Below are 27,484 nucleotides of genomic sequence, written 5' to 3'. Positions count from 1 at the left end.
CCTACCTGAACAAAGGGGCAGCCCCTCTCGAGTGGGGTTGCCATTTGCCCATCAAAGGCAGCCTCTTCTTTGAAGCTCGCCTTTTGGACCAACACCCTGTGTGGCTTTCCGTGGGTGGGAGGTAACAACTCTCTGTGCGGCAGGCCCATATTGTTTCTGTATTTGGGAGTCCTCTACAGGTCCAAATCTCACCTCTTCTCACGAGGGCAGAAGGCTGCCTGGTTGTCAGCTACTGTGAACGGCCACTGGAAAAACTGTGCAACAGAGTGGCTACTTTCTAAAAGTTGCTTTTCCTTAAAAGTGATAGTATATTCGACTTGGACATCAAGTCTGGCTTAATGCCACGATTCTATTGCCATCTTGAAGTACTAATTTTAGCGGACCCAATCAGACGTTCGTTCGGCTGAGCTGGCAGCCTGTCTCTCTGTACTGGCAGTGGGGCTACTAGCCTTCCTACAGCAAAAACAATAGTTTGGGGTTTTTACTATTTGAACATAAGAAAATATACTTCCCACTAAATAATATACACCTCCCTGCCTTAGGGCTCAATCGGACGTTATTAGGGGAGACATATATATTGCTATGGGAAGCATGGGCTTTGCTATTGGGTTAAGTGGCATAGTTGAACTCGCGGTTTTAAACTGCTCTTTCAGACTGTAGTGGCAGGCTGGGAGCCATGTTGTCCTTTGTCACACTCGGGGAGTCACAATCAGTGCTGCTGCTCTGAGTGGACCCTTTAACTTGCATGCCCTGGTTATTCTTGGTACCATATAGTAGGGACGTAGGGACTTAGTTAGCTCATGTCATCTGAGGGTAGCCAAAGCAATATAAATTTTGGAAAGGGTTAGAGCACTGGAACTGAGGCTTGGTTAGCAGGCCTCCGTGCATTCTGAGTAAAAAAAAAAAACAGCAGCATCAGTCCAATACTTTGGGGGTGAGCATGCAAAAAGACATATTTCCTTACATTCAGACAATTCAGTTGAGCCTCTTTAGACCCCCTTGTCAGACACCATGTGCTTTGCCCTGTCGCCATTTCGACAAGGTTGTACGATAGGTACAATGAAGTGCTACTTTATCAGCCTTTCTCTGTCCTACAGACCAGCCGTCCCAGTTCAAGTCAGCCATTCTGCCTTCTCCTTTCATAAGGCCTTAATGGGATCTTAATCTTGCTCTTAAATTTTTTTAACTTTTGCTCTGTTGCTACTACTTACTTTTAAGACTTTTCCTGGTAGCCATTACGTTTGCGAGAAGGTTCCTTGAGTTACAAGCACTGAGCGTCGTGTCTCTCTTCACTTCCTTCTTTCCTGACAATCTGGGTCCTAAAATCAGGGCTGATTTCATGCCCAACGTGGTCACATCCTTCCATTTATTGCAGTCCACTACTCCGCCTACCTTTTTCACCCTTATCCACAACCCATTAATGAGGGGGAAATGCTTCGCACTCTGGATACCAATAGAACGTTCAGCTTTTATGTTGACTCTACCAAAGACTTCAAGTTTGACAATAATTTTTTCATAGGCTATAGTGGCAAATCAAGGGCAAAGCTATCCAGAAAAGGACTTTGTCAAGGTGGATCATCTTGTGCATCGAGATGTGTTAAGATTTAGCTCAGAAGAAACCTCCAGGGGGCATCAGAGAACACATTCCAGAGGGGCAAAGTCTTCTGCTTTACCTCTGGCAAGGGGAGTCCCAGTGGCAGAGATCTGCAAAGCAGCAACTTGGGCTTTCTTCAACACCTTCACAAATAATTACTGTTTGAATTTGTAGGTAGGTCACTAAGCGCACTTAGTCCTCCATGATGTTTTAGTTTAACCAACCCCCTAAATGCACCCCCTCATAGGGTACTGCACTGGGAAACTCTTAAAACAAAAAAAGCATTGGTAATGCATCGTTTTCACCATGTAATGAATTAAGAGCTGTTTTCATCAATCATCGTCCGGGAGAAGTAAAGAGCTTCCTGACAGATAGCATGGGAGTAGAGAGGATGTGGTGCAGCGGCCAGAGCTGCTGACTTGAGAGCTAGGGATCCCTGTTCGAGTCTCGCCAGCGCCGCGCAACATCCTGTGGTTCTATTCTAATCACTTAATCTCTATGGGTGATAAATTGTTATAGAAATATGCTGCAATAGTAACTTTAAGAAAATATAGTTCCACCAAAGCGGATGTTAACAATATTTCGGCGGCGGGAAACTGAAAAGCGAAGCAGATGAGGAACAAGCATTGGTAAGTGCAGGAAAATATGCTCCCGCCAGTAGAAACGGAGGAAAGGAAAGTGGCATGCACATGAACCAATGAGAAGCCAGGAAAGAGAGGAGGTATGTCCCTTTTAAGTTTATATTAAAAACAATAGATTTCTCAAATGCTGCGCAGGCGAAATCTAAAAAAAGGTGAGGAATCTGCAGGTAGAAGTATTTAACAGAAGAAAAAGTTACTCACCGGTATTCATGTGTTTGGTGGATACGCTATCTGCCTGTAGATTCCTCAACAGCCCTGTGCTAAAGGTTTGTTTTATGTTATAGTTATCATAATAAGGTCTCTAGTCTAGGTTTTGCACTGTACCTTGTCAACCTGATGCCGTTCTCATTGTGTCTGCCTCAAAGGCACGTCACAAACTGATGGCAGTGCGTCTGCAGCGACGCTTTATGATTCCAGTGATGTCACGGTGGCATTGTTTAAAGTACCAAGATGGAACCAGTGCCCTCTTTCGGAAGCGCACCCTACTAATATCTAGAGCTGTTGAAAAGTTTCAGTTTCCTCTTGTTGTTACTGAAGTTAAGTAACTTTTTTGTCATGCAGACATATTTGTGAGGAAAATGTGAAAATGTTGTTCCGGGTGACAAAGGATTCATTAGAAGCAATTGATGATGGTATAGAAGTTCTAAGTGCATGCCTTCATACAACTATATCATGCCTTTTCCAGGCTACAAACCACAGTATTCTAGGAACAGTTACATCCCAATGAATTTAGTCCCCATGAGTTCAGAGAACACGCTGACAATTACGCTGCAGATGAAGAAAGCCCTGGTGTGGTGGTGAATGAAGGGAGATAATTCGTTGAGCAGGATGACCTTTGGAGAACAAGATTCTTAAGCATTAATCTCATCAGGCACTTACCTAGCAGATAGAAGCACACATGCAAATCAAATCTCCCTAGTGGGCAGAAGCTCACATGCAAATCTAATATTTCCTAGAGGCTGGCAAAATCCACAGGGAAGAATCTTGATTGTCATTGCGCATGAACTGAAAGCAGTATGGATTGCCCTAAAGAACGTTTTTTGCAGTCCTTAAAAATGTAAATGAGGCTTGTCTGCTGCTGTAGCTAAAGGCTCATGCCATTGTTCTGGCTGGAATTACTAGCTGCAAAAATCGGATATAGCTCTCCCACACCCAGAAAAATTGGGGGAATGAGCTACCAGAAATTCCATTCTGCAATTTCGCTCCACCTGACTTATAATCAGGATGTAAGTGCTAAGTGTAAAATCAGGTTCATTCAAATAAAATGAGGATCCAGTGAAGTTGAAGATGTAAGTTTAATCCAAGTAGAAAAGGTCCCATCTATCTGGTAGGTCAGGTGCAACTGACACTTTCACACAATCATCTGAGCACCCAAGTTCTATCACCATGGTGCTATCACCATGGTGCTACTCTAAAGTATACATAATAGTCAAACCTAAGAGGGTGAGGAAACCAGGTGAACTAAGCATGTTACTAAAACTAAAATACATGCACAATACTACACACCTTCCCCCTTTACATAAAAGATACATTGAAACCAAAGATTAGAGGATTGGTTGAAAAAGAAAAAAAACAACATAGTCTTTGAATTTGCTGGGTTGCTTAACAAGTCTTCTTTCCCCTTGAGATGTAACATTCTCGTTCTCCTTGTACGAAGTTGAAGTAGTTGGACGAGAAGGAAAAGAAGGTGAAGATGATAAAGCATTATTCTTAACAACTACAACCCTATTAAGATTCCATATGCGAGAGTCCTCCTAATCATGACCCAATCTCCAACACTCACATGAGTGGTTTTGACAGCTTTCTTAACATCAAAATTCAAATTCCGTGCATTAATCCTCTCATCTTCCTTAAGTTTCCACTCACCATCAGAAACTGTTCTTCCCTTCTTAGATCCTGCCACAGTGACCCAGTGAGGTGCCATCACTGTGTTAGGGTGTCTCCCTCTGAACAGTTCAAACGGAGTTAGACCAGTAGTAGCATGAGGAGAAACTCTATAAATCTCAACTTTTTTATTTATTTCCTCTTTCCAATCTAACCCATTCTGCTTAGCCATACAAATGATTTATTTAAGGACTCAATTCAAGCGCTCCGCCATACCATTTGTTTCGGGATGATAGAGGGAGCAGCGCTTGTGCTTGATGGAACCACTCCGTAAATACTTTTCCATTTTATTGCTGACAAACTGTACACCGTTGTCTGTCAGCAAAACACCAGGTAGGCCCTCTCGTGCAAAAACTTCTTTAAGAAAAGAAATGGCATGCTTAGTGTCAATTCCTTTGGTTAGTTTAATTTCCGGCCACCTGGAATACATATCCATGAGCACAAACACATAAGTATCTAACCCATTTCCTTGAATAGGTCCCAAGAAATCTAAAGCTATCTCATCCCAAAGACCTTTGGGTCGTTCTCTGACAACCATGGGTAGAACTCTAGGTTTAAGACTTTTTTCACTAAGAGAACAAGGTACACATTCTCTAACCATGCGCTGATCTTGAACATCCATGCCAGGCCACCAATAGTTGAGTCTAAGCCTTTCTTTAGTCTTAGACATTCCTTGATGTCCTTGGTGAGCCGTCTCTAATAATTCATGACGAAGCAAAACTGGAGGGACCAGTCTGGTTCCTCTAAATATTAATCCTTCACACTCAGACAGTTCAAACCTCACGTTCCAATATTTTTCACAATCTCCCTTGACCTTCCTATTCCACCCTTCCTTGGGTAACAAAGAAAGTTCCATAAACTCCTTGTCAGAGGCACACACTTCATGCCACCTGCTTTCTTTTAAGCAATCACTTTCTATGCTGCACACCCATTTGCTAAACTCTTGTTTTTCATCACTCACATTTTCACCTGTGTGTGCTACTAATCTTAAAAGTGTATCCGCAACCCAGTTTCTAACACCAGTTAGATATTCCACCTCTAAGTCATAACCTTGAAGTGCCACCACCCACTTGGATATCCTGCCAGATGTTGCATCAATGCCTTTTTTGTAAAGACCTCACACAAAGGTTTGTGATCTTTGCGCACAATAAACTTCGTACCCCACAGGAGGTTCTTTAGTTTCTTTATGGCCCAGTGTACCGCAAGGACTTCTCTTTCAATCACCGAGTATCGCAATTCTGCCCCTCGAAGACTCCGTGAGAGAAACAGAATAACATTTACAGAATAACCATTTCCCTGTTGCAGAACAGCCCCTAACCCTTTCATGCTAGCGTCAGTGACAAGCACCGATTTCTTTGAAGGGTCAAAGCTCCTTAATTTAGGTGTTTTATTAAATAATTCTTCGATCGCAATAAATTCAGTTTCACACTCCTCAGTCCAGCGAAAATCTACGCCTTTACACAGGAGAGTCCGCATGTTAATGCATTTCTCTGCAAAGCCTTTCACACATTTACTGTAGTACTCGGCCATTCCGAGAAACTTCATGAGTTCCTCCTTATTTGTGGGAGAAGCTAGCTTTTGTATGGCATCAACTAATTCCCTTTTTAGTTCTACACCTTTACCAGATATGGCGTGACCAAGATAATCAATGGAGGATTTCCTAAACTTGTATTTATCTAACCTAACAGTGAGATTATGTGAATGAAACTTCTCTAAAACTTGCTTGAGTCTCAAATCGTGTTCTTGCTCATTACTGCCATAAATCAGGACATCATCTTGATAGATTTTTACCCCTGACAGCCCATTTAACACTTTTTCTAAGACTCTTTGAAACACCAAGGCTGCCGATACCAGCTCAAACGGGAATCTTATAAACCTAAAGGTCCCGAATGGTGTTATGAAAGCTGTGTAGTCCTTGGACTCTTCATCCAATTTTATTTGGTGATACGCGGATTTAAGATCCACGGTGGAAAAAGACTTTGGCCCCCTGCAAGAGCATGAGCATATCTGATATTTTGGGAAGGGGATATTTATTTATCAATTATAACCTGATTATTGAGCTCCCTCAAGTCAATGCATAAGCAAAGACTTCCATCCGCCTTCCTGCCAGCTACTACCGGAGCCAACCATTGAGTCTCTTCCACTTCCTCAATTATTCATTCAGCTTTAAGTTTTTCCAATTGTGATATCATTTCATCTCTTACTGCTAAAGGCACACCCCACACTTTTCCTGCTACAGGAGTTGCTCCAGGAACCAGACGTATCTTATGTACATAATCACGTAGGCAACCCAATTCATTCTTGAACGCACTGGGAAATTCCCTTTTTAAAGTTGCAATGTAATCTTGACTACTGTCTTGTACGTCAACTTCACTCACACAAAACTTTTCTTTAAGAATCATGGGGGGGATCATTGTTCGGATCTAACATCACGCCTAGATCTCTCTGGTGAAACCAATTTAGGATGCTATCCCCATTGTGTGATATATATAGCTTACCAGAGACGTAACTCCCTTTATATTCAGATCATGAACATACCCCAACAGTTTTATAGGTTCTCCCCCATATGCAGTAGGTTTGAAATCTGCTTTCGAAATTGTAACCCTATCTTTCAAATTGCATAAGTAAAATTCTTTGGCGACAATGGTGATTTTCGCACCCGAATCAAAAAGGACTTTAGTAGTTTTGCCTTCCACCAACACTTCATCAATGGGACCTATCTTATTGTTGTTTGTGACTTGGCATAAAATCTGGCCACAGTCAAACTCTGAGCAATCATCACTGTCACTATTGCTGCCATGTGAAATAATGTTAACTTTTCCTCTATTTTTTTTAGCTTTGCAAACATCAGTAAAATGACCAACTTTTTTGCAATTTAAACAGATACTCTTAAGTGCTGCACATTTTCTATCATTAGCAAGATGTTCTCCACTCCCACACCTGTAACACTTGAGCTGAGGCTTGCGGGCACCTTTCATATCAGTTTTTGGATTATTCCCTTTCTTCATGTTTTTCTCTTTGGAAGATGCTTTCACCAAATGTACAACATCACCCTTAGATTCATGTTTGGTGATAACTTCCACACACTTTTGAGAATGTTCTATCTGCTTAGCAATGGTAATTACTTCATCTAAGGAAGGTTCATCTTTCTGCCAAATATCATCCCTGACCTTCTGAACATTGCACCCCAACATGAATTGATCCCTTATCCTTTCTTCCAACAATGCTCCAAACTTACACGATGACCCTAACTTCCTTAAAGCAGTAATTTAGTTTTCTACAGATACACCATCATTTTGTGTCCTGCGACCAAAATGATAGCGTTCTAGTACAGTGCTTACTTTAGGTAAATAATGTTTGTCCAATTTTAATATACATATTTCATACTAATTTAAGTTTGTATCTTCTACATCCGGTAGATGATCTAATACTTCTTGTCCCTCAGAACCAAGGCAATGTAAAAGTAGAGCTGTTCTTCTCTCTGCGCTCAGATTAGTTCCGCACACTTTGGCATACCTTTCAAAAACCTTTTTCCACTTTTGCCACATAATCGGAGAATCGTCAGGTGAAGAAAGGAAAAAAGGAGGAATAGAAACATTATGCATAGGCAAATTGTAGTAAATGGTTGAGGAAATATATAAAGAAATGTTATACAATAAATAGGAATCTATAAAAAGTGGTGTAGATGAATTTGCAGATGATAATGAACAGCTGCAGATAATAAGTAGCTGCAGATAATAATAAGCAGTTCTCTATATTACGCACTTTCCCCAAATGAAATGTATATAGACTCAGGAAAATATAAGGAGCAAATCACACTCTCTCAACCCTGCATCCGTATTATGCAGCAACGAAGGAGAAATTCATAAGTTACAAAAGATTGACATTAATATTTGAGACGTATAAGTTTGCGATGTCAACAAAGGTAGAGGAATGCCTCACCATAGCGTCCGTTTTTAATAGCAGTAGCGATGTCAACAACGTAAAGAAATGTCTCACCACAGCGTCTGTGTTGGGTATCAGCGGACAGAATGTCTCACCACAGTTTGCTTTGAAACAAAGAAATTCCAATGCTTTGCGAGGCAATGAGAGTTGATGGTTGCTAGGCAATGGGTTGCAAAGTAAGAAAATGGCTACCACGCAAGGTCACGTTGCGTGAACTAGCGTGATGACGAGTGACGGCCGATCTCACGTCTTCATAGCAAGATTCTTCAATCTCACGCGTACTGTTTCAGGCTCGAGGAAGCATCTCCAGAATACGTACTGTTGTCGACTCGAGGAAGTGGTTCCAGCCTCGAGAAATTATCTCGACAACGTGCACCGTTCTTGACTCGAGGATACACAATGCAGCTGGAGCATGAAGAACAAGGTAAGTCTGATTGGAGGGCTTGAACGAGCGGAAAATTGGAGCGTGCAGGGCCAGAGGCGTTAATTCAAACAACAACACAGGACCAGGGCCTGTAGTAATACTTCGAAAAACAACAACACTATTGAGAGTTCTTACCGTGTTGTTGAATGTTATCGTGTTGTAAAACGCCCCTCACAGAGTCCAAAACAATGCAGCAAAGTGAAGTTGCTCGCTCAGGTCTGGAGTACAACAACACTATCAGACACTTTCTCCTATAAAATCAAACCTCCAAACTCCACAATAAATGTCAAAGGTGTACCCGAGCCCACACCGGAACCTTCCAACCTTATGAAATAAAAAGGAGAAATGTGCAGCGGATGCTCCCAAAGTACACCAAAAGACGAAGTTTACAATATCCAAAGTAGGAGTCAAATTAAGTATAAGGTGTAAAAAAATAAATTATTCAAAAGGAGTAAACCCCAGATTTTAGGATTTAAAATTAGTAACTCACAAGAAACTTGGGATGCATTCGGAAGAAGAGAAACTTTCCAAGTAGTTATTCCTTGTGGAAGTTGAAGTCGTTGTTCAGTAGACTCTCTTCTAGTAAGTTTTTTTTTAAACTTCTTTTTATTGAACAAGTGTCAGCTTGCATATACATTTGAATAAACACAGATTATAATACAGGTTTCTCATCAACATTCACAATTTACTGCTTATACACATATAGGGCCAGTTGTAACACCTTTGAGTTCTACCTGTATGACCTCAACCACCCACCATACCCTCCCCTCCTATCTATCGGATGCCCCCCCCCAATCCCCCTAAAAAACTTCCCAGTGGTGCCATACTTTCTCCCATATTTTGTCTTTTCTGCCGCGCAGCACCAGTTCATATCTTTCTTCCATTGGGACACTGTCGGCAGTTGACTCGCCCCCCACGCCCCGGCACATTTCTCTTAGTCACTATAGCAGCCACATGCAGCCAGATCCCATGATACTTGGGCCATATCAATTCCCCAGAGATGCATAATACGTGCCACCTGGTGTCTAGGAGGGACTTCCTGTTCAATCACTTCTGACATAATCCTAGTCTCTTCTAGGAAGTTTGTGGATATTTGCACAGATGAAGCTATCGGTCCTTTCCTCGAAAATAAATGTCCTAATGAAACTTGTGGGATCTCCATCTGAGATTTTCTGTTTATTCAACTCTTGATTTGTTACCTGGAAGACAACTTTTGTTAGTCGCTATCATTTTTTGCAAGAATTGTTTGTAATTTTTTGTATATGTTCAAAATATACTCCAATGGTGATATTGGATTTGCATGTCAACCAGGCACTTCCCCTGCTTGTTTCCTTGCATACCTACAAGCCTGGTACATGCACTGAATACTCCCTTTGTTCTGTTTCAAAAGAGTATTATGATTCTACCTTAATAGAACTCTTCAGTAAAAATTCCCAACTGACTTTCATTTGGAATGGTAAATTAGGACCAGAAATGGCAAAACAGGGCATATCAATCATGTTGGATCCACACATAAACCAAAAGCCAACATGTAATTGTCAAGCAAGCTGTGGCCATCCATGCAAGAGTCAACAAGCCCAAGGTGATATTCTATCAAACTACTGATGTAGGCATCTGTAATGCAGCTTTGTGGAAGTCCTGGAAGAAAATGCACCTATATCATTGAATCTGCTAGAGAGGGGATGTAAGTGGGAGAGGTGGTGGTGAAAAACAACCTTGTTAAATAGTTGAATGAACTCTGTATGTGCTTAAAAGATAATAATCTATCCGAGCAAGGTTTTAAATATGTAAAAGATTAAATGCTTGCATATAAATGTATATTCCAAAGAACTTTGTTGTTGAATTGCATCATAGCCCATTATATTCACTTCGCTAGCATATTTTTCTTATTTTCACAAGCTAGTCATCTTACACGTTGGAACCTCTGAGTAGCTGTTTATTTATTCATTCATTCATCACAAATGGTTGAATGGAAGTTGCTGTATATAGCAATGTGTCCCAAACAGGTCTTCCGTACCAATGTCTTATATTGGTTCCACTAAAGTTAACACTTGTTTACAATCGTGGGGGCATACAGAAGTTGAGGGTGTAAAGGGCAGACCAGTGTAGGCATCTGACCAGTAATGAGGATGACCCTACAGTTCACTGCTCCTGGGGCTAAAGGATTATCAGAATGATATCTGAATGATATGGTGAACAGGGATTTCCTGAATTTAAGGTAGCTCCTCAAGTCTTAGTTCGGCGGATAGTGAATTCCACATGGAGTACCCCTTGTAAAGAAGGGAGCTTTATACTTTGCTACATTAATTACTTTGCACATTGCTACATTTATTTGCAGGCGAACTTGCAACTTGCAACTCCCTAACTGTCATTTTCCAAAGTTTGCTGACCACACTTATGACAAAAGAAAATAGATTGACCTTTTCACTGCTGGTTCCTATTAATTGAGACAGTCCAATAATAATATCTGGGTTTCAACACAGCGCAGATTTAAACCATGGCATCTTAGTTCTCAATGTAGGTTTTCCAGTTTGTTGGTTGATTTTGTGGGAGGAGTGAAGATTTACATGTTACACTGACTAACTTCATTTACTTGCTTGTGCATTTATTAAAAATGGAAACATTGTTTCCCAAAATTCTCTTTTCAGACTGGCAAAAGTGTATTTTCTGTTCCCATCAACTGTTTGATCATTTCTCCTGAAGAAGAGGAGATTCTTAATAACCTGGAAGGTAAGTACATCTGATGTGCTGTTGCAAACAATTTGGATGAATTAAAATCTGTAAATGTGCAATTTTATGTGAATAGTTGAAGGAGAAATAGCGATATAAGCTATTTTAATACGTTCAAGACGAGTGCTGTAACTTGTCATTTGGCTAGTTGGTGTCTCCTTACCATTCACAGCTACAATACTGGTTTTCTTCTAGTAAGCTGATTCTCCATCCTCCTCCCAGCACTCTTTGCTAAAGGCTGTTTGTTGTGGAGCCTGCCTATGTGATTTCAGTGTTGCTTCTTTTGTGGTCTCATTTAATTAGTCGCCTAATTTTTCATGGCTCTCCCTTGGTGAACTGTGAGTTTTGCTTAGCACACGATGCCGCTCCGAGTCCAGGAAAATTGGTCCATGCAATGCAGATAAATGGAACTATTAAACTTGGTGCCTCAGGACACAGACCAATCGTCTTGCTGATACTCCATTTATGTTGCCTATTGTTAGTCTTAATTATCTTCGAGTGTCCTCCAGTTAACCTGATAGCTTTTGTGTACCATATAAACATCTTTGTGACACTACCTCCAAAGCAAACGTATTCTAAAGTATGGTATCTAAATGCATCAATCTTTCAAGGTTCATGGATACTCTTTCAATTTTTGCAAATGTGTTAGCGATTCATTTTAGTATGGTTACTTTTAGCTAAATACACCTGCCGCGGGTTTTATTTTTGAGGACTTAATTAGCTCGGTCCGAGTGGGCTTTTGCTTTGTAAGTACGTCTGCCACCCAACTACAAAGGAGCTGATGTAATCTATTAAACAAATCACCTGGTTCACACTGATCCAAGTAGATATTAGCTACTGTTCTCCACTAAAGTATTTAGGTGTGTGTTTTTAATAGGGGTGGAAGAGGCCATGCAGAACAGAAGCATGGTGTCTCAAAGCACAGTGTTGCATGTTCTTCTTCCATTGTGTTGTGCTGGCAAAATATACAGAAGAAACCAGAGCGATCCATTGTACAGTGCTGTAGAAACCTGTATACTTCATTCCCAATAAAAAAAAATATATACTATTTATTTATGGTATCATCATCATAGATGCAAAGTTTGACACAATAACTGGAGTGTTGGGTCTTATGCTAAATACATTATAATGCAGTGTTTCCTCTTGCCGTCCTCTCTTGGTACATTTCCATATCCTTCTAAGATGGTGAGAAATCTAGGAACTTTAATCCATGCAGCTCTCACCTGTAATTAATCAATATGTATATCTCTTCATATTCATAATTCTACGTTTACCATCTTTTAATTCTCAGGTAGTACAAAAACTCTAGTCTTAAGCTCTTGACACAGCAGCCATAGTAGAGGTTTTTACTGGGCCTCTTACGGTGTGAATTTTAAATGTTTATGGACCCCTTCTACCTAGATTGTATAGTTATATCTCCAGGCTATTCACAAGTATGCCTGAAAATGTAAAGGTAGAACAGAGAGTTAACGAGAAGACCAGACTTTCAGAACCCGGGATATTAAGCAAAGCTATTTGACACTTTAGCGATTCCCTACATATAATCGCTATCCCATCACCATTTTTACCCTGCCTGTCTTGCCTTACAATGTGCAATTCAGAGGGGAGAGCTTGAACCACATCAGGCCCAGAGTCCTCAGTTAACCTTGTCTGAGTAAGAAGTAATACATCCAGCCCAGAGTCAGTTATAAGACGAAAGAGGTCAAGCTTGTGGGCAGCCAAACATCGGTAGTTCACCAAGCCGAAATGTCAGGTGAGAGTTGGAGGAGAGGGGATGCGAGTCTTACTCGGTCTAGACTGAGTAGCCTAATCACAGCGGTTGCAGGACCAAACATGTAAACTGGGGTCAATGGAGTGCAAATGAGGTTCAGGTAGTGAGGGTGGAGGGCTAATAATTGAGCTGAGGAGTAAAATACCTTATGTGATAAGACAGGGTCAGTATCCCTAGACCCGGAGGGATGCGGACGCGTGAAGACAGGCTTGCCTTAGGCACGCCTTTGGCACGCCAGAGGTGTGTCTGCAGCGCAACAGTCATTGAAGGCGGGCCGGACATGGCAACTAGAGCACAATAAACAATAGCGATAGGAACCCATCTTTGAAGCCAGACCTTTGAAGTCTGTCCCCCACCCCCTTTTTTAATTTAGGCCCCTTTTTATGGGGGTGGGTGGTGGCTGCTGTACCCCTTCTGTTTTTGTTTCTTTACATTAATGTCCCCTTTCTCCTGGCCTCCGGCCTCTGTTTGCAGTGTAGTGCAGGCATTGACATCCCTCCAGCCCTAACAGTATGTCCCTTTGTGTAGGGAGGTTGTGAGTTTGGGCCAAAACTACTCCCTGCAGTGGACAGAAAGCAACAATAGACACCAGAAATGCTAAAAGAAAAACACAAAAGTGTAACAGGTTTTTTGTGGCACAGGGTCATGTCTCCAACTCCTTCCAAACCAGTATTTTATGCCTCCCAGAGAGGACATTTCTGGGTATGCCATCATCTGTCCCTCCACAGGGGCGGAAGCCACCACTAGACACAATGGATAAAAACAAAAACTAATGAATGGGGTGGATGGTCCAGCCCCTCATGTCATGGGGTAGGGCTCATCATTGGGTGGGACTGCACCCCCCACCCACACACACACACACAGTCATTACCAATATTTCTGGCATCCCCAACACCCGGATGGGGGAGTTTGTATTTATTCTCCAAATGAGCCTTATCAAAGGGCAAAGAGCACCAGTAGCTACCAGAATTATAAAAAATTTAGAGATTGTGGTGTTTAGTTTTCACAGGTCTTAGTTTATTCTGGGTGCTGGCCAATCCCAGGCCCAAATACCTCACCTACTTACATCTGAGAATGATTGGAATTCAGTTAAAAAATCTTGATATTTTCGTGATGTATTTTGGGGCCTTTCTTGTTGTTGACGAAATGAAATGAAAATGAAATACCAGCATTTGTAAAGCGCACAGCTACCTCCGGAAAGGGGTCCCGGCACTGGGGTCCGTCGGGAAGATTAAGCGAGCTATTGCCCAGAGTCACATGGTGCTGGGCTAGCCTGCCGCCGGTGCCAGGGATCAAACCGCGAACCTCGTGGTCCGGAGTCAGCCACCCTGGACGCTGCGCCACACCTCTTCCACCACAAAAGGCCCGCCAACACAAGTGGGATACTTTTTTTATCGGAACAGGTGTGGGAAACCTCAGTGGTGATACTTCTGTCGATCTGTACAGATTCAGGAACTTTACCTCACTCAGAAATATGAGGAAAATTCAGTAACTTTTCAGCTAATGTTAACATTTTTCGGGCATTCTGTTTAAGAAAACGTTTTAGAATCAACACAAGCCACACTACCCTGGGCTCCTCCAGGTGTCTAGTTTCCAGAACAGTCTAGGGTTGTCAGATTACCCTGTGCGCCAGCTGACCCTGTGCTTAACTACCACAGCCTCTCACAATCTGAGAAAGATTAAAATTCAGTGGAAAATCTTGAAAGGCCCATCCACAAAAGTGCTGTACCGATTTTCTGTGATTATAGCCAGTTTGAAGTTTGCAGCGCATTCAAGTTAGTGGGATTCACCTAAGACATACCACCATGCAGTTCCCTTGTGTCTATCTTAAAATATGGCTGAAATTGGTAGTTGCCTTCGGGTGCTAATCACACACAGGCCCAAATACTGCTATTTGCAGCTACTCCCCTCCCAAAACTCAATGAAATTCAAATCACAAATCTTATTTGTATCATTGTGTGTTTTGGGGCTTTTTCTGGCCTGTGCAGTAGGCCCACTCACATGTGAGGTACGGTTTTCATCAGGACAAAGGTGAAAACACAGAAAATTATAACAAGTTGTGTGAATAACTGCTATTCCTAAACTCGGGTCACATTTCAGAATGCATTGCTTTCCTTCACCCCTGTTTTTTATTGAATGGCTGCATGGAAACAAAATGAAAAATTATTATAAGCCACAGCTCTGTTGATGGCTGTGGGTATTGCATTGCCTTATATTTCGATTTTCCAGCCTTACTTTCAGCATTTTTTATTTCAGTGATTAGTTCACATCCATTTTTTATTCATTAGAATTTATCTTCTTAATGGATGTATGCCAACAAAATGAAAAAATACTATAAGCCACAGCTCCGTTGATGGCCTTGGGTATTGCATTGCCATATATTTCTATTTTCCAGCCTTTCAGTTATTAGTTTCTTAGGGAAACCATAAGTGATCTACACAAACGACCGCTTGCTGAATTCAGAATTCCGTATACCTTTCCAGCTTCTAGCATAAGTCACACAACCTTTCCTCTGCAAACTGCTAGTATATAGAAACCCACAAGAACAGAGAAAGCTGAGTATAACTTAGAAAATGGCAAACATTGGTGCAAGAGCAATTGTTTTTGTTTTAAAAATCTGCCCGTTTTTGAAATTTGGTGAGAGGGTCGTCTTAGCTAAGCAAACCTTACGTTGATGCCAATAAAAGATTTTTTCGCAGCACTTTTTTCTGTTTAATAATTGCCACTTTTTTGTTATTTTCTCGGGTTCCACCAGCGAAAACCACAAACACCATGCACCTTTAGAATCCCTAACATATGATAAAATCATGCAAATTTGTCAGTATATCTTTTGTAGACAAAAAGTTTAGAAGGTATAAGCAAATGTCAAAATAAGGGCCTAGTCTTAGGGTTTAGTGTGGATCCTCATGGAACCTCATATTTAGGCCTCACCAGGAGGAGGATGTGGGCACGCAGAGAAAAGCGAGATGTATAGAGGGCCTCATCTATAGAGGGCTCCCCTTAAACTCTGGCAACGGCACACATTCTTTGCAATAAGGACATAGAATCAAGTTATCATGTTTATTTCCCTGGCCAATAAAGGGAAAACAATATGTCTGCAAAATTAAATGATTGGAGCCTTTATAAATTCGTGAATCATATGTGGAAACATATTCTGTTTTCTCCCTGTATCTCAGATATCAAATTGCAATATTTTTCTTTAATCCTCGACTTGCATTTTCCTGAATTCTGGGCAACAACATTAGGCCTCTTGCATCCCGTAAATCTGTGCGTAGTGTATTCTATTTTAAGCCTGTGTTTATCAGATATTGTTTGAAAATGTTCCAAAAGACTTGTTCATTTTTTGTATTTTTCTGATCGTTAGCTCGTGAGCTACTGTAGCTCTCCAGCTACCTCTGAGTAGCTCACCTGTGTGCAGCCCAGCCTATTCAATTAGAAAGCTTTTGCTTGGTTGAATTAATATACATATACAAAAATTGAGACTATACAACACTAATATTATTAGCTCTCAATGCATTTCATTGAACATGAGTAGCTCTCAATACAGAAAAGGTTGAAGACCCCAAATCTGTCCCATTTCATACACAGATCAGCTGACAGCGATAAATTGTCAGTAGCATTACAAAGGGAATCCGCATTTATCATGTTACAAAGCTCTGTGGGTATTGACCAACTTATCTACCAAGAGCCACTTATAGGTATAGACTGTAAATCTATGAGTGATTTGACGTTGTTTGTTCTGTGTTCACAAAATGTCCGGATGACTGTGCTTCCTCGTGGTGGTTTCTCCTTTTGGTGTGCTGTATATTTAGTCAGTGACGATGAGGACATCTAGACTGTTGCTTTTGGTGTGAGGCAGCTCTGATGAAGATTGCATCTAGACTGTGCATAAATATGGTCTATCAACCGCATATTTGTTAATATGCATGCGATATTGTAGCAGTTGCGCGCATGGGCAATGAGTAGGATGCTAATGAGAATTCTAGAGCTGGAGATACTGGTGTTTTGCATGTGGTTGGTGTATTTTTGTGTGAAGGTGGGAATTGTGTGCAGGGGTGTGCATGCCAGCTCATATAGTAACTAACCTGAAGCGTGTGGGCATGATAGGAAAAACATGAGTCACTGTTTGCTCTTCCACCTTTCCCTTCAGACACTTGGGCGAGAATGCAAAAGCAGATTGGCGATAGTGCAATAGTCTAGCAGCCAGTTAACTAGGAAGGTAGTTGATAGCAATGAATTGGCAAAATACGGATGATCTTTTTCAGGTGCCATGAAAAGGCTGGTATGACTCCTAAAAATGGCATTCCTCTTTCATTGTTTGCTTCAGCATTTACTTATTTAAGGTTTTGTCATCTACTGGGAGATATTAGATTGTGGAAGATCTACACGCATGTGTTTGCCATTTTGAGGACATCATTTTTAGGTCGCGCCTTGACAGCGCATGCACTGTCTCTCGATCTGTTGTATATACTACTGGGCTGATAGCCTGCCCTTTGGCTTTTTATTGGTTACTAATTGTAGTAACTGAGTCCAGACGTTTGAAGGATCTTAGGATGTTTATTGACAGATAGTTCAAGGTAATCCAGATAAATCCATAGCCAGTAGTCAAGACCAGTACAGAGACCTATAGTAGGCCCATGGTAAACCCCACCAGGAGCAGCTTGTCTCTTGCTCAGCCCTTCCCAACTGACACGCTGGCTCCCAACATTCTGTGATACCTCATAAACTGAACATTCCACTGGCTGAGTGGGAGATCACATGCATAAATACAAAGCCAGGATATAACATATCCCCTTTTCTTCCATATAAAACAAATATATTGCTTCAAGTGTAAAGATAAAGTAAAGAAGAAAGACAAAGAGTAAGTCGGAAAGACTGTACACCAATGAAAAAACAGAAAAACCACAAGAAGAAGCAAAACATAAGATGCAAAACATAACTGAAAATGACAAAAGTGAGAAGACCACAAAAACAAAAAGAGAAAACATCAGATAAAAGTAACAGATAGAAGGAGAAGGAAACCTCCAGTGAACGAAAGAATAACACCATTAAAGAAAAACAGAGAAAAACACAGAACGAAAAAATCCAGAATCCACAAATGACATCAGAAAACGATTATCACAAGGAAAACTGGGGTATAACAGGAAAAAGTGAGAAGATAAACATATGAATCACTCACACTTCCCATTAAATAACAATTTCAAAAACAAGAATATAGATGTTGAATACCAATTGAAAATTTGTAAACAAAGCACATTAAATTTGAGAGAAACAACAGATGGTATTCAGACCAGATACCCTGTGAAGGTAACATAACAAAATAAACAAGTGGTGAACAGGTGCAGACTGTGCACTAAACAGATGAGCATAAAACCCAATAAACACACCACCTAAAAATATATTGTGCACTGTTGTGAACCAACGGGTAAAACTAAAAATGTTGTGCACTGTTGAGAAAAACGACATATCTCATCTAGAGGTTAAATGTCATACACTGCAATGATAGGACTATAACCCACATTGCTCACCTCGAGTGGAGGTCAATTGCTGTGCACTAAACAGGAATATAACCTATTTAAAACACCTCATGTAGAGGCAAACACGTTGTGCACCTTACAGATGGGACTGAGACCCATAAAAACAAACCATGAAGTGGTCCGCATTGTCCACAAGTAAAAAACAAAATACTTGCGAAACACCTATTGCAAAGGTAGCGACAGTGTGCACTAAACCAAACAAACTAAACCTTAATGTTATGGTAAAGAGATTGTGCACTGTGCTGGAAAATGAAATTTAGTGCAGTATGTGACCGTATAAAAACACTTGTTAACAAAGCTCACTAGAAATATACATTTGTTTTTATAAAAAAAACAACCCTAAGGTCACATTAAAAACTTGACTTGTCACGCATTTGATAGGTCACTAAGCAGTGACATGCACAAAAAAAAAAAGAGTACATTTTAAACATTATAAGTAAAATTACACCATGAGAAATATACATACCGTGAGCAGATGACTAGGGCCAATAACGTACACGACTAATACTTGAAAAAAAACGTGCTGTGCACCAGACTGGGAGTGCTCCCCAAACACATATAAGTGTTAAAAACAATGATAGATTTACCTGACATTATTCATCGTAGTACTGCAGAAGAAATCCCCTAAACAAGCGCTGCCACCCAACAACAGACACCCAACCAAGATGATGGGAAATTCTTAGCTTGTCCTGAGACTCTGTGCTAAATCCAAAACTCTCCGTCATCCACATCAGACAAAAAGACATTTGTGCAAGACGAGTGTGGAGTCTCTATCCCTGTAGTATGAAAGGACAAAATGGACCAAATAAATGAACGTTGGTAATAGGGTATCCCCAAACCTAGTGTTGACAAGAGGCTCTGTAGACATTCGTTGTATAGGAGGAACATCTGTACTACGTAGACAGCGTTGAGACAGGCTGTTGGAACAGCATGAATAGACTATTTGGGACGCTGTAAAAAACCAATAACAATTCTTTTAAGATTCTATGGACCAGCAATAACAGACCTTTTGAGATTCTGTAGAAACAGCAATAACAGACCTTTTTAGATTCTGTGGAGAGTACATCACAAGAAACCTAGAAAAGCATAAAATATCCATTAGAACAACATAGATGGGTGACCCACCCACTACCAACACATGGGACTTAAACCCATAAGAACGACGTAGATGGGACTAACACCCACTAAAAACACATGGGACTTGTACCCATAAGAACGAGGTAGGTGGGACTAACACCCACTACAACCACGTGGAACGTGTACCTATACGAACCACAAACACATGGGACTTGTACCCATAAGAACCAAGTGGAACTAACACCCACCACAAACACATGGGACTTGTACCCATAAGAACAAGGTAGGTGGGACTAACACCCACTACAACCACGTGGAACGAGTACCTATACGAACCACAAACACATGGGACTTGTACCCATCAGAACCAAGTGGAACTAACACCCACCACAAACACATGGGACTTGTACCCATAAGAACAAGTGAAACTACTGCACAATAACAAAAATACGTAGGAAGCCATGATATAGTGTGCAAAAATAACACCTTGGAGGTAATTTCATGTGCACTGAACAGATGGGAAAGTGACCCATGTGACACCCCGTGTGGAGGTAAAAATGTTGTGCACCGTAGAGATGAGACTGAAACCCAAGTACACAAATATAAATGCAAAAGGGACTGCCACCCTTGCATATGTCCCCGAAGGAAAGCAGACTAGAATTGTATACTCTATAGACACCCTATGTAGGGTAAAAACATCCCCTTTGGACAGTCACCCCAAAGGTCAAGTAATATACAATGCACAAAAAAAACTAACAACCATTAAAACACAAGCACAAGATAATGTACAATAGGCTACAGGCTGTTAAAAACAATAAGATAAAATAATAAATAAAGTAGTCACCGTAGTCATTTGAATGAGAGGAGACACGCAGCGTATCCGTGTGAGTAGTTCCAAGTCCAAAAGATGCATGAAACTACAAGTTCGTTAGATTACACTTTCCGTGTAAAAGAATTCCACATGAGCCTAACCTATAATAACAAAAAAAAAATGTTACAGGTGTGCCTAACAATGCAATGGTGTTGAACAGGCAGTCGAAGGACTCCAAGGTACAAGGAAGTTTCATACTCCTCACAAAACGCCGAACAGAAACCCAAGGGAACTTGTGCATTGCTGCAGGACAACTCACACAAATGCTCTATAATGAAGTTTGTCGTTGCCCTCTTGACCTCAGGAGAGGACAAGAGATTGTACATTGCAGATGCGTGGACTGAAATCACACAACGTGTGAACTAGATAGATGTGCACTGAAACAGAGGCGAAACATAAAAAAAATAAAGAAAAATAAAAAAAACACCTCATGGAGAGGTCAGCCTTGTGCACCAGTAGGAGGACAAAACCCTAGTAATACACCTTTGGAGAAGGTACATAGATTGTGCACGATACCACACTGTAGTAAGTTCAAAAGTGTGCACTGTGACCATATTAATTCACTTGTTAAATATAACTCACTAGAAAGTAATACATCATTGAGCAATGACATGCCAAGCACTAGAAATGGAAAACCTTGTAAATTGTAAACGAAAATAACCCCTTAATACACCTGCCATGGAGCTTTAAACATGTGATGTGAGTAATAGTCACTTAAACCGGTAAAGTGAGGCATAGTCACTAGATGGCAGCATAGGTCAAATAAGTGACAAAAAGAATAAACTAAAACACAGAAATGATGTAAACACATCGTCGATCCGAAAATCCTCACAATGGTGTGCAGTACGTTTCAAATAATTATTTGGCAAAAGCGTTTGAATTCCATGAAACCCTGAAGGAACAAAGGTTGAAATAAATCGTATATAAAGAACAAAGGGAGAGCTAGGGACAACAAGGAGGGGTTGTGTCCGTATCCCCTGGAGTTAGATAAGTTTATTCAAAGGAGGACACGCCCAGTGTGGTATGGTACGGTCAAATGAAGCAAATGTTTGGGAACCCACCAAGTGGGTTAGAAGACCCCTCACACACCAACCTGGTTGGTGTCATGCTTCATCATCGGGGCCCCAACCGGGTGGCCGAGTGCCTCCCGGTTGTGCTGCGACGCCTGACTGCAGCGGAGCTGGTGTGGTGCAGAAGTGTGATGTGGTGAAAAATTAAAAAATACCACTGAGGATCCTTACCATAGAGAAATTTATTTTGGCGGCTCAGGGTATTAGTTAAAAAGCTATGTGGTGCAACTAAATGAAGAAGTAATTATCTATTAGTTGACTAAGTGATGGGTCTACATGTTTCAGCTCTCTAGTAAAAAATAGTGGGGAGCTTTCGTCAGGACCAGTGAGGAGTGAGTGGCAAAAAGGTGTAGTGCCACGTGGTGAATAAAATTTAAAAATAGGGTTACCTACACACTCGCTAAGGTGTGTGGAACGCGGTGTCAACACATTAGCGGACACTTGGCGCAAACACTATGGCTGAGTGGCTGCGCTGTGCAGGATGCGGGAGGGGGGCGCTTCTTACACACGAATTGGTTACGAAGCTGCCATCGCCGTGCACCTACTATGGTCTCCCGTCGTCCCGGATGATGACAAAAAGAATAAACTAAAACACAGAAATGATGTAAACACATCGTCGATCCGAAAATCCTCACAATGGTGTGCAGTACGTTTCAAATAATTATTTGGCAAAAGCGTTTGAATTCCATGAAACCCTGAAGGAACAAAGGTTGAAATAAATCGTAGTCAATTCACCCCTTGGCAGCACCTGTAAATAGGCCGGCGAGATGAAGAAGGCAAATAAACCCCTCGAAATTCCCGTACCTACATGTTGAAGTATATTAACGCTCATAAAGGAATGTGGGTGTCAGAGCAAAGAATCGGAGAAAAATTCGCAGTCTGCAGCTTGAAACGTAGAGAACCTAAGATGGCGGCACGTAGGATCACGGAGTACCGAGTGACTCACGGCAGGTACATGCATGACTAGCGCTGCCCATGCAGTCTTCGAAGAGAAGCGTCACAAAAGGCTTGGGATCGATCTTGACCAGCAGGATCCATGGTACTGACGCAGGTAAAGTGGTGCTTGCAATGGTCTCGCGGCAAACATTCAAATGTTGCGGCTCCTGGCACACATTCAAAACTCGCTGAGTGTAACGGCAAATTTTAAAATATTAAATAATGTCACACTTAAATACTGTAATTTGTTGCCTGGAGGAACACTTTTGCTGCCGTATATCACGATGTACAATTAAACATGCCTTTTGCGCAAAGCTCACCGAGGTCTCAATAAAGTTTACTGTCTATTGAAAGTATCTTTGCTCATTTAAAGATGAAACGAGATGTGCAAGTAAACACTACACACGAAAATAATGACACTCCTCGGCATGTCAGGCAGTAACACAGGGGCAGAAAATTTTCTCTCACCCAACTTGAAGTTCATCACAGGGAAATAGTAGCTCTACTCAACACGGAGAGCTCTTGATAGAGTTGAAACGCTCGAGCTTCACCAGAGGAGATGAGATTAATTACAGACGTAAAAGCACTGGATAGAAAGCTGAAATGAGGTTGCCTGGCAGGTAGCAAGTAGCAGGTAACCAGTAGTTGCGACACACTCTCTGTGGGGATTTGAAATTGTCCCGTGGTGTGACACTGAAGACAGGAACACATCAAGACCAATTACCTTGCCAGTTGAAACGCTGTAGGGATAGGATAAACCAGCACTTGTGATGTTGTGGGAACAGCAAGTAGAAGCAGAGGCTGCACATGAAGAGCATCAGGCTTACCCTGACATAAAATACAGCATTTCCCAGATGTTAGGCTTACCCTCACATGAAGGTGCAGCACAAAGCGAAGACGTTGAAAATTTTGGCAGGCTTACTCTCACTGAGGGCACAGCACTTGCGCAGACACATAGAAATAACTTGCAGACTGCTATGGGCGACCGATGGGAGGTCACTGGTGGGGTCAGGATGCCAGTTGAGGATATTTGATTTGAGTTGCAGGAGGTTTTGTAAAGTACAAATTGCTTGAAGTTCTTGTAGAGGTGACAGAAGTAGGTTCTTTCAGTTAAAATCGTCGCCAAAATTGTAGTAACTGAGTCCAGACGTTTGAAGGATCTTAGGATGTTTATTGACAGATAGTTCAAGGTAATCCAGATAAATCCATAGCCAGTAGTCAAGACCAGTACAGAGACCTATAGTAGGCCCATGGTAAACCCCACCAGGAGCAGCTTGTCTCTTGCTCAGCCCTTCCCAACTGACACGCTGGCTCCCAACATTCTGTGATACCTCATAAACTGAACATTCCACTGGCTGAGTGGGAGATCACATGCATAAATACAAAGCCAGGATATAACACTATGATTGTCCTTTCAAAAGGCTTGGCTGCAATTAGTTACTGTCCCTTCTTCGTCCCTCCTCATCCTCCTTTGTTTCCTCCCTGCAGCGCCTAACTTCGGCTAGCCTCCCATTTTTGTCTTGATTCTTCGTTTAAAAGGACTTTTAAAAAATTCTTCCTCTGTAGTTTTAGCAATAAATGTTTTGAAGGGAACGAGCGCCCTGTCATAAACACAAGAGGGGGCCAAGAAGCCCAAGAGCTCACATTACAGAGTGATGAATGCAGCCTCCCGGTCACAAACAATTCACAAGATCATTACGTGCTCCAGGATTGCTTAATAAACCTGTATGTATTTCCATTCAGATGGAATCCTGGAGCACGTAATGAGCTTGTGAATTGTTAGTTTGTGATCGGGATGCTGCATTTCTCACTCTGTAAGACTGTAACGTGAGCTCCTGGGTCTCTCAGCAACACTTCCCAGACACAGAGGCATGTTTGTGTGCCAATGTAAACACAAGCAAGCATCTGCAATGCAATAGGTCTCGCATTTACGCAAGTTTGAGCTAATGACAATGCCTTTTATTTATGTTTTGGTTTTTAAAACATAAATAAAAGGCATTGTCATTTACAATGCCAATAGCTTAAACTCTCGCAAATGCGAGACGTATTGCATTCCAAATACTTGTTGTGTTTGGTGCTGTTTTTCAACTATCGGGAGAGTGCTGCAAGGTATGATCATATCAGTGCCACTTCATGATCCTCTTCAAGCCAATGAGCATATCTACTGATTGCCGGAAGTGACTAAAGGCTGACTATACAATACTCAACAGCTAGTTCTGATCTGCATCTTAGTGTTGACTTTATGACTTGGTTTTCATTTAGCTTCTCATGTTAATATGTTGTAAAAGAGTTCTTCATATTTCTTTGTCAAGGGGAATTGTTGATTCCGGCTATGCTGGCTCAGTAGAAAATGGATGACTATACTACGGTGTCTTCCCTTGTCCGACATCACATTTACTCCATGTCAGTCTTGGGTCCAGTCTCCCTGGTCGTCTAATCATCACCCCTCAAACGTCTAGATGTTAGGAGATCCTGCAAAAAAAAAAAAGATTTTGAGAGAGACATTCAGAATTTTCTAAGCCTTGTGTTTACCATGCCTATTCACAAAAATACACTACATTCAGTAAAAGAAATGAAAAACATCTTCCTTTACCAAGCTACCTTACATTATAAGCACTGAAAACGAAATACTACATTACCAAATACAATATTACTTGTAAACAATTTGTGTTGATATGAATATTGGAACCGTTGAACTTTGAATTAGTTGTTTGCCCATAAAGATAAAAACAGAACTGTGATAGATTTGCATTTTTTTAATTTATGAATATTCAAATCATTTTAAATTAATACCTTTATGAAACTCCTGCTTTGAACAATGCAGTTAGTTTTGTTTGTTATAAAAACCAAACTTTTTTCTGTGGTGAAATGTGGTCCAGTTTGATACTAATCTTAAACTAGACAATGCAAATGTTTGCTTTCCAAGCTAACTCCTATGGATACTAAAAATAGAACGTTAAGCAGACTTGTTATCTTCTACTGAAACCACTATATTTAATTGTCATTAAATTTATGTGACTTATGAAAAGGTGAACTAATTCTGACTGAGCTTGTGGCCTGGCAGTTCGGACTGGACTGTTCCCATGAGGAGCAGGATCAAGACTGATTTGCATATGGCTGGATCTAAACTTGGGTGGTGTGGTGAGCATAAATATGATGGATTATATCCAGATCTGTGACTGGGGGTGAATGTTGCATTGTTCAGCATTCCGTCCATTATCTGTTCTTTATGCTTTTGTCACCCTAAGTGGGAAGGGTATGCCCAGACGTAGGTTCCGTGCTCACTGAGCCACTGGATTCAAGCTAGCCTGGCTGATACCCTGAAACCATTCCTAGGATTCTTGTTTACGATCCAGGGAGAGCCTGGCAGTTTGGGCTGCACTGTTCCCATGAGGAGCAGGATCAAGACTGATTTTCACATTGCTGGGTCCAAACTAGGGTGGTGTGGCAATGGATTAAACCCAGAACTGTGAGTGGGGTTGAATGTTTGCATTGGTCAGCATTCCGTCCAGACGTGAGTCTCGTGCTCACTGTGCCACTGGATTCAAGCTAGCCTGGCTGATGAGGGATGATACCCCGAAACCAGTCCCAGGATGCTTGTTGCCAGTCCAGGTAGAACATGGCCTGGCAATTCGGGTTGGACTGTTCCCATGAGGAACAGGGTCAAAACTGATTTGCATATGTCTGGATCCAAACTGGGGTGAAATGGTGAGCAAAAAAACGATGGAGTAAACCGAGATCTGTGGCTGGGGGTAAATGTTTGCATTGTTCAGCAATCCGTCCATCATCTATTCTTTTTACTTTTGTCACCCTAAGTGGAAAGGGAATGCCAAGACGTGGGTTCCATGCTCACTGAGCCACTGGATTCAAGCTAGCCTCGCTGATACCCTGAAACCGGTCCTAGGATGCTTGTTTCCGCTCCAGGGAGGGCCTGGCAGTTCGGGCTTCACTGTTCCCATGAGGAGCAGGATCAAGACTGATTTTCAGATTGCTGGGACCAAACTTGGGTGGTATGGCAATGGATTAAACCCAGAACTGTGAGTGGGGTTGAATGTTTGCATTGTTCAGCATTCTGTCCAGATGTGAGTCTCGGGCTCACTGTGCCTCTGGATTCAAGCTAGCTTGACTGATGAGGGGTGATACCCTGAAACCGGTTCCAAGATGCTTGTTTTCGGTCCAGGGAGGTCCTGGCCTATCAGTTTGGGCTGGACTGTTCTCATGAGGAGCCCAGTCAAAACTGATTTGCATATGGCTGGGTTCAAACTGGAGTGGCATGCTGAGCAAAAAAAACGATGATTTAAACTCAGATCTGACTGGGTGTGAATGTTTGCATTGTTCATAATTTTGTCCATCATCTGCTCTTTTTGAACTTGTGGATATGCCACATGCGCCTTTAAAATTTTATTTGCAGCCATTTGATACTCCTGGAATGTCAGAAGTGATTAATCTTAAATTATTTCTTCTTGGGTTTTTCTTTTTGGCATGATGATGCAGTACTGATAAACATATACCACTCCATCCCATTAACAACAAAATTATCATCCATGCTTTCCTTACAGAATGGAGCGATAGCTACTCTGTGGTTAATGACAGTGATGAGAGGGAATTTTGCCAGGAGGACATCATAGCTGGTACACATTCTAGTAAGTATTGCTCCTACACTGAATAGTCCATTATTGCTACATAGGGTAATAAACAAGATACAAAGGTATGTCGTGAATAAACTTTGTTCAAAGAGCTAATGTTTACATGGAAAGTTATGTTGGTCTTTCTTTTTTTATAGAGAACCAGAAAAAAAAGCAGTGAATCTCATATTGGTCTTAATAATTATGTTGACAAAACAGTACTTTCTTAGCCAGGTCTGTATAGCTGGTACCACAGAATAGGCCAAAGCTGTGTTTCAGGTATTTTTAGAATTTTTATTGAAGTTGTAACAACAGCTGTGATGTTGCTCGCTGTTGACTGATGCAAGTACAACCTTGGCATGCATTTTTGAGTAGAGTT

The 27,484-nt window shown here is 41.4% G+C and overlaps 1 protein-coding gene across 12 annotated transcripts in view; it reads left to right on the top strand.

The window, feature by feature from the left end:
- ACD (ACD shelterin complex subunit and telomerase recruitment factor) overlaps positions 1–27,484 on the top strand; it is a 272,109-nt gene that overhangs the window by 145,055 nt on the left and 99,570 nt on the right. For all 12 annotated transcript variants that reach the window (XM_085607173.1, XM_085607161.1, XM_085607171.1 and 9 more), the window contains 2 exons: positions 11,137–11,218; positions 27,040–27,123. In XM_085607173.1, coding sequence (XP_085463299.1) covers positions 11,137–11,218; positions 27,040–27,123 — 166 coding nt within the window. The remainder of the gene's footprint in view (positions 1–11,136; positions 11,219–27,039; positions 27,124–27,484) is intronic.

Source organism: Triturus cristatus, chromosome 5_2, assembly GCF_964204655.1.
Source record: "Triturus cristatus chromosome 5_2, aTriCri1.1, whole genome shotgun sequence".
Classification (NCBI taxonomy): domain Eukaryota; kingdom Metazoa; phylum Chordata; class Amphibia; order Caudata; family Salamandridae; genus Triturus; species Triturus cristatus.
Note: the sequence above shows the minus strand (reverse complement) of the source record. Positions and strands in the feature narration are given on the sequence as shown.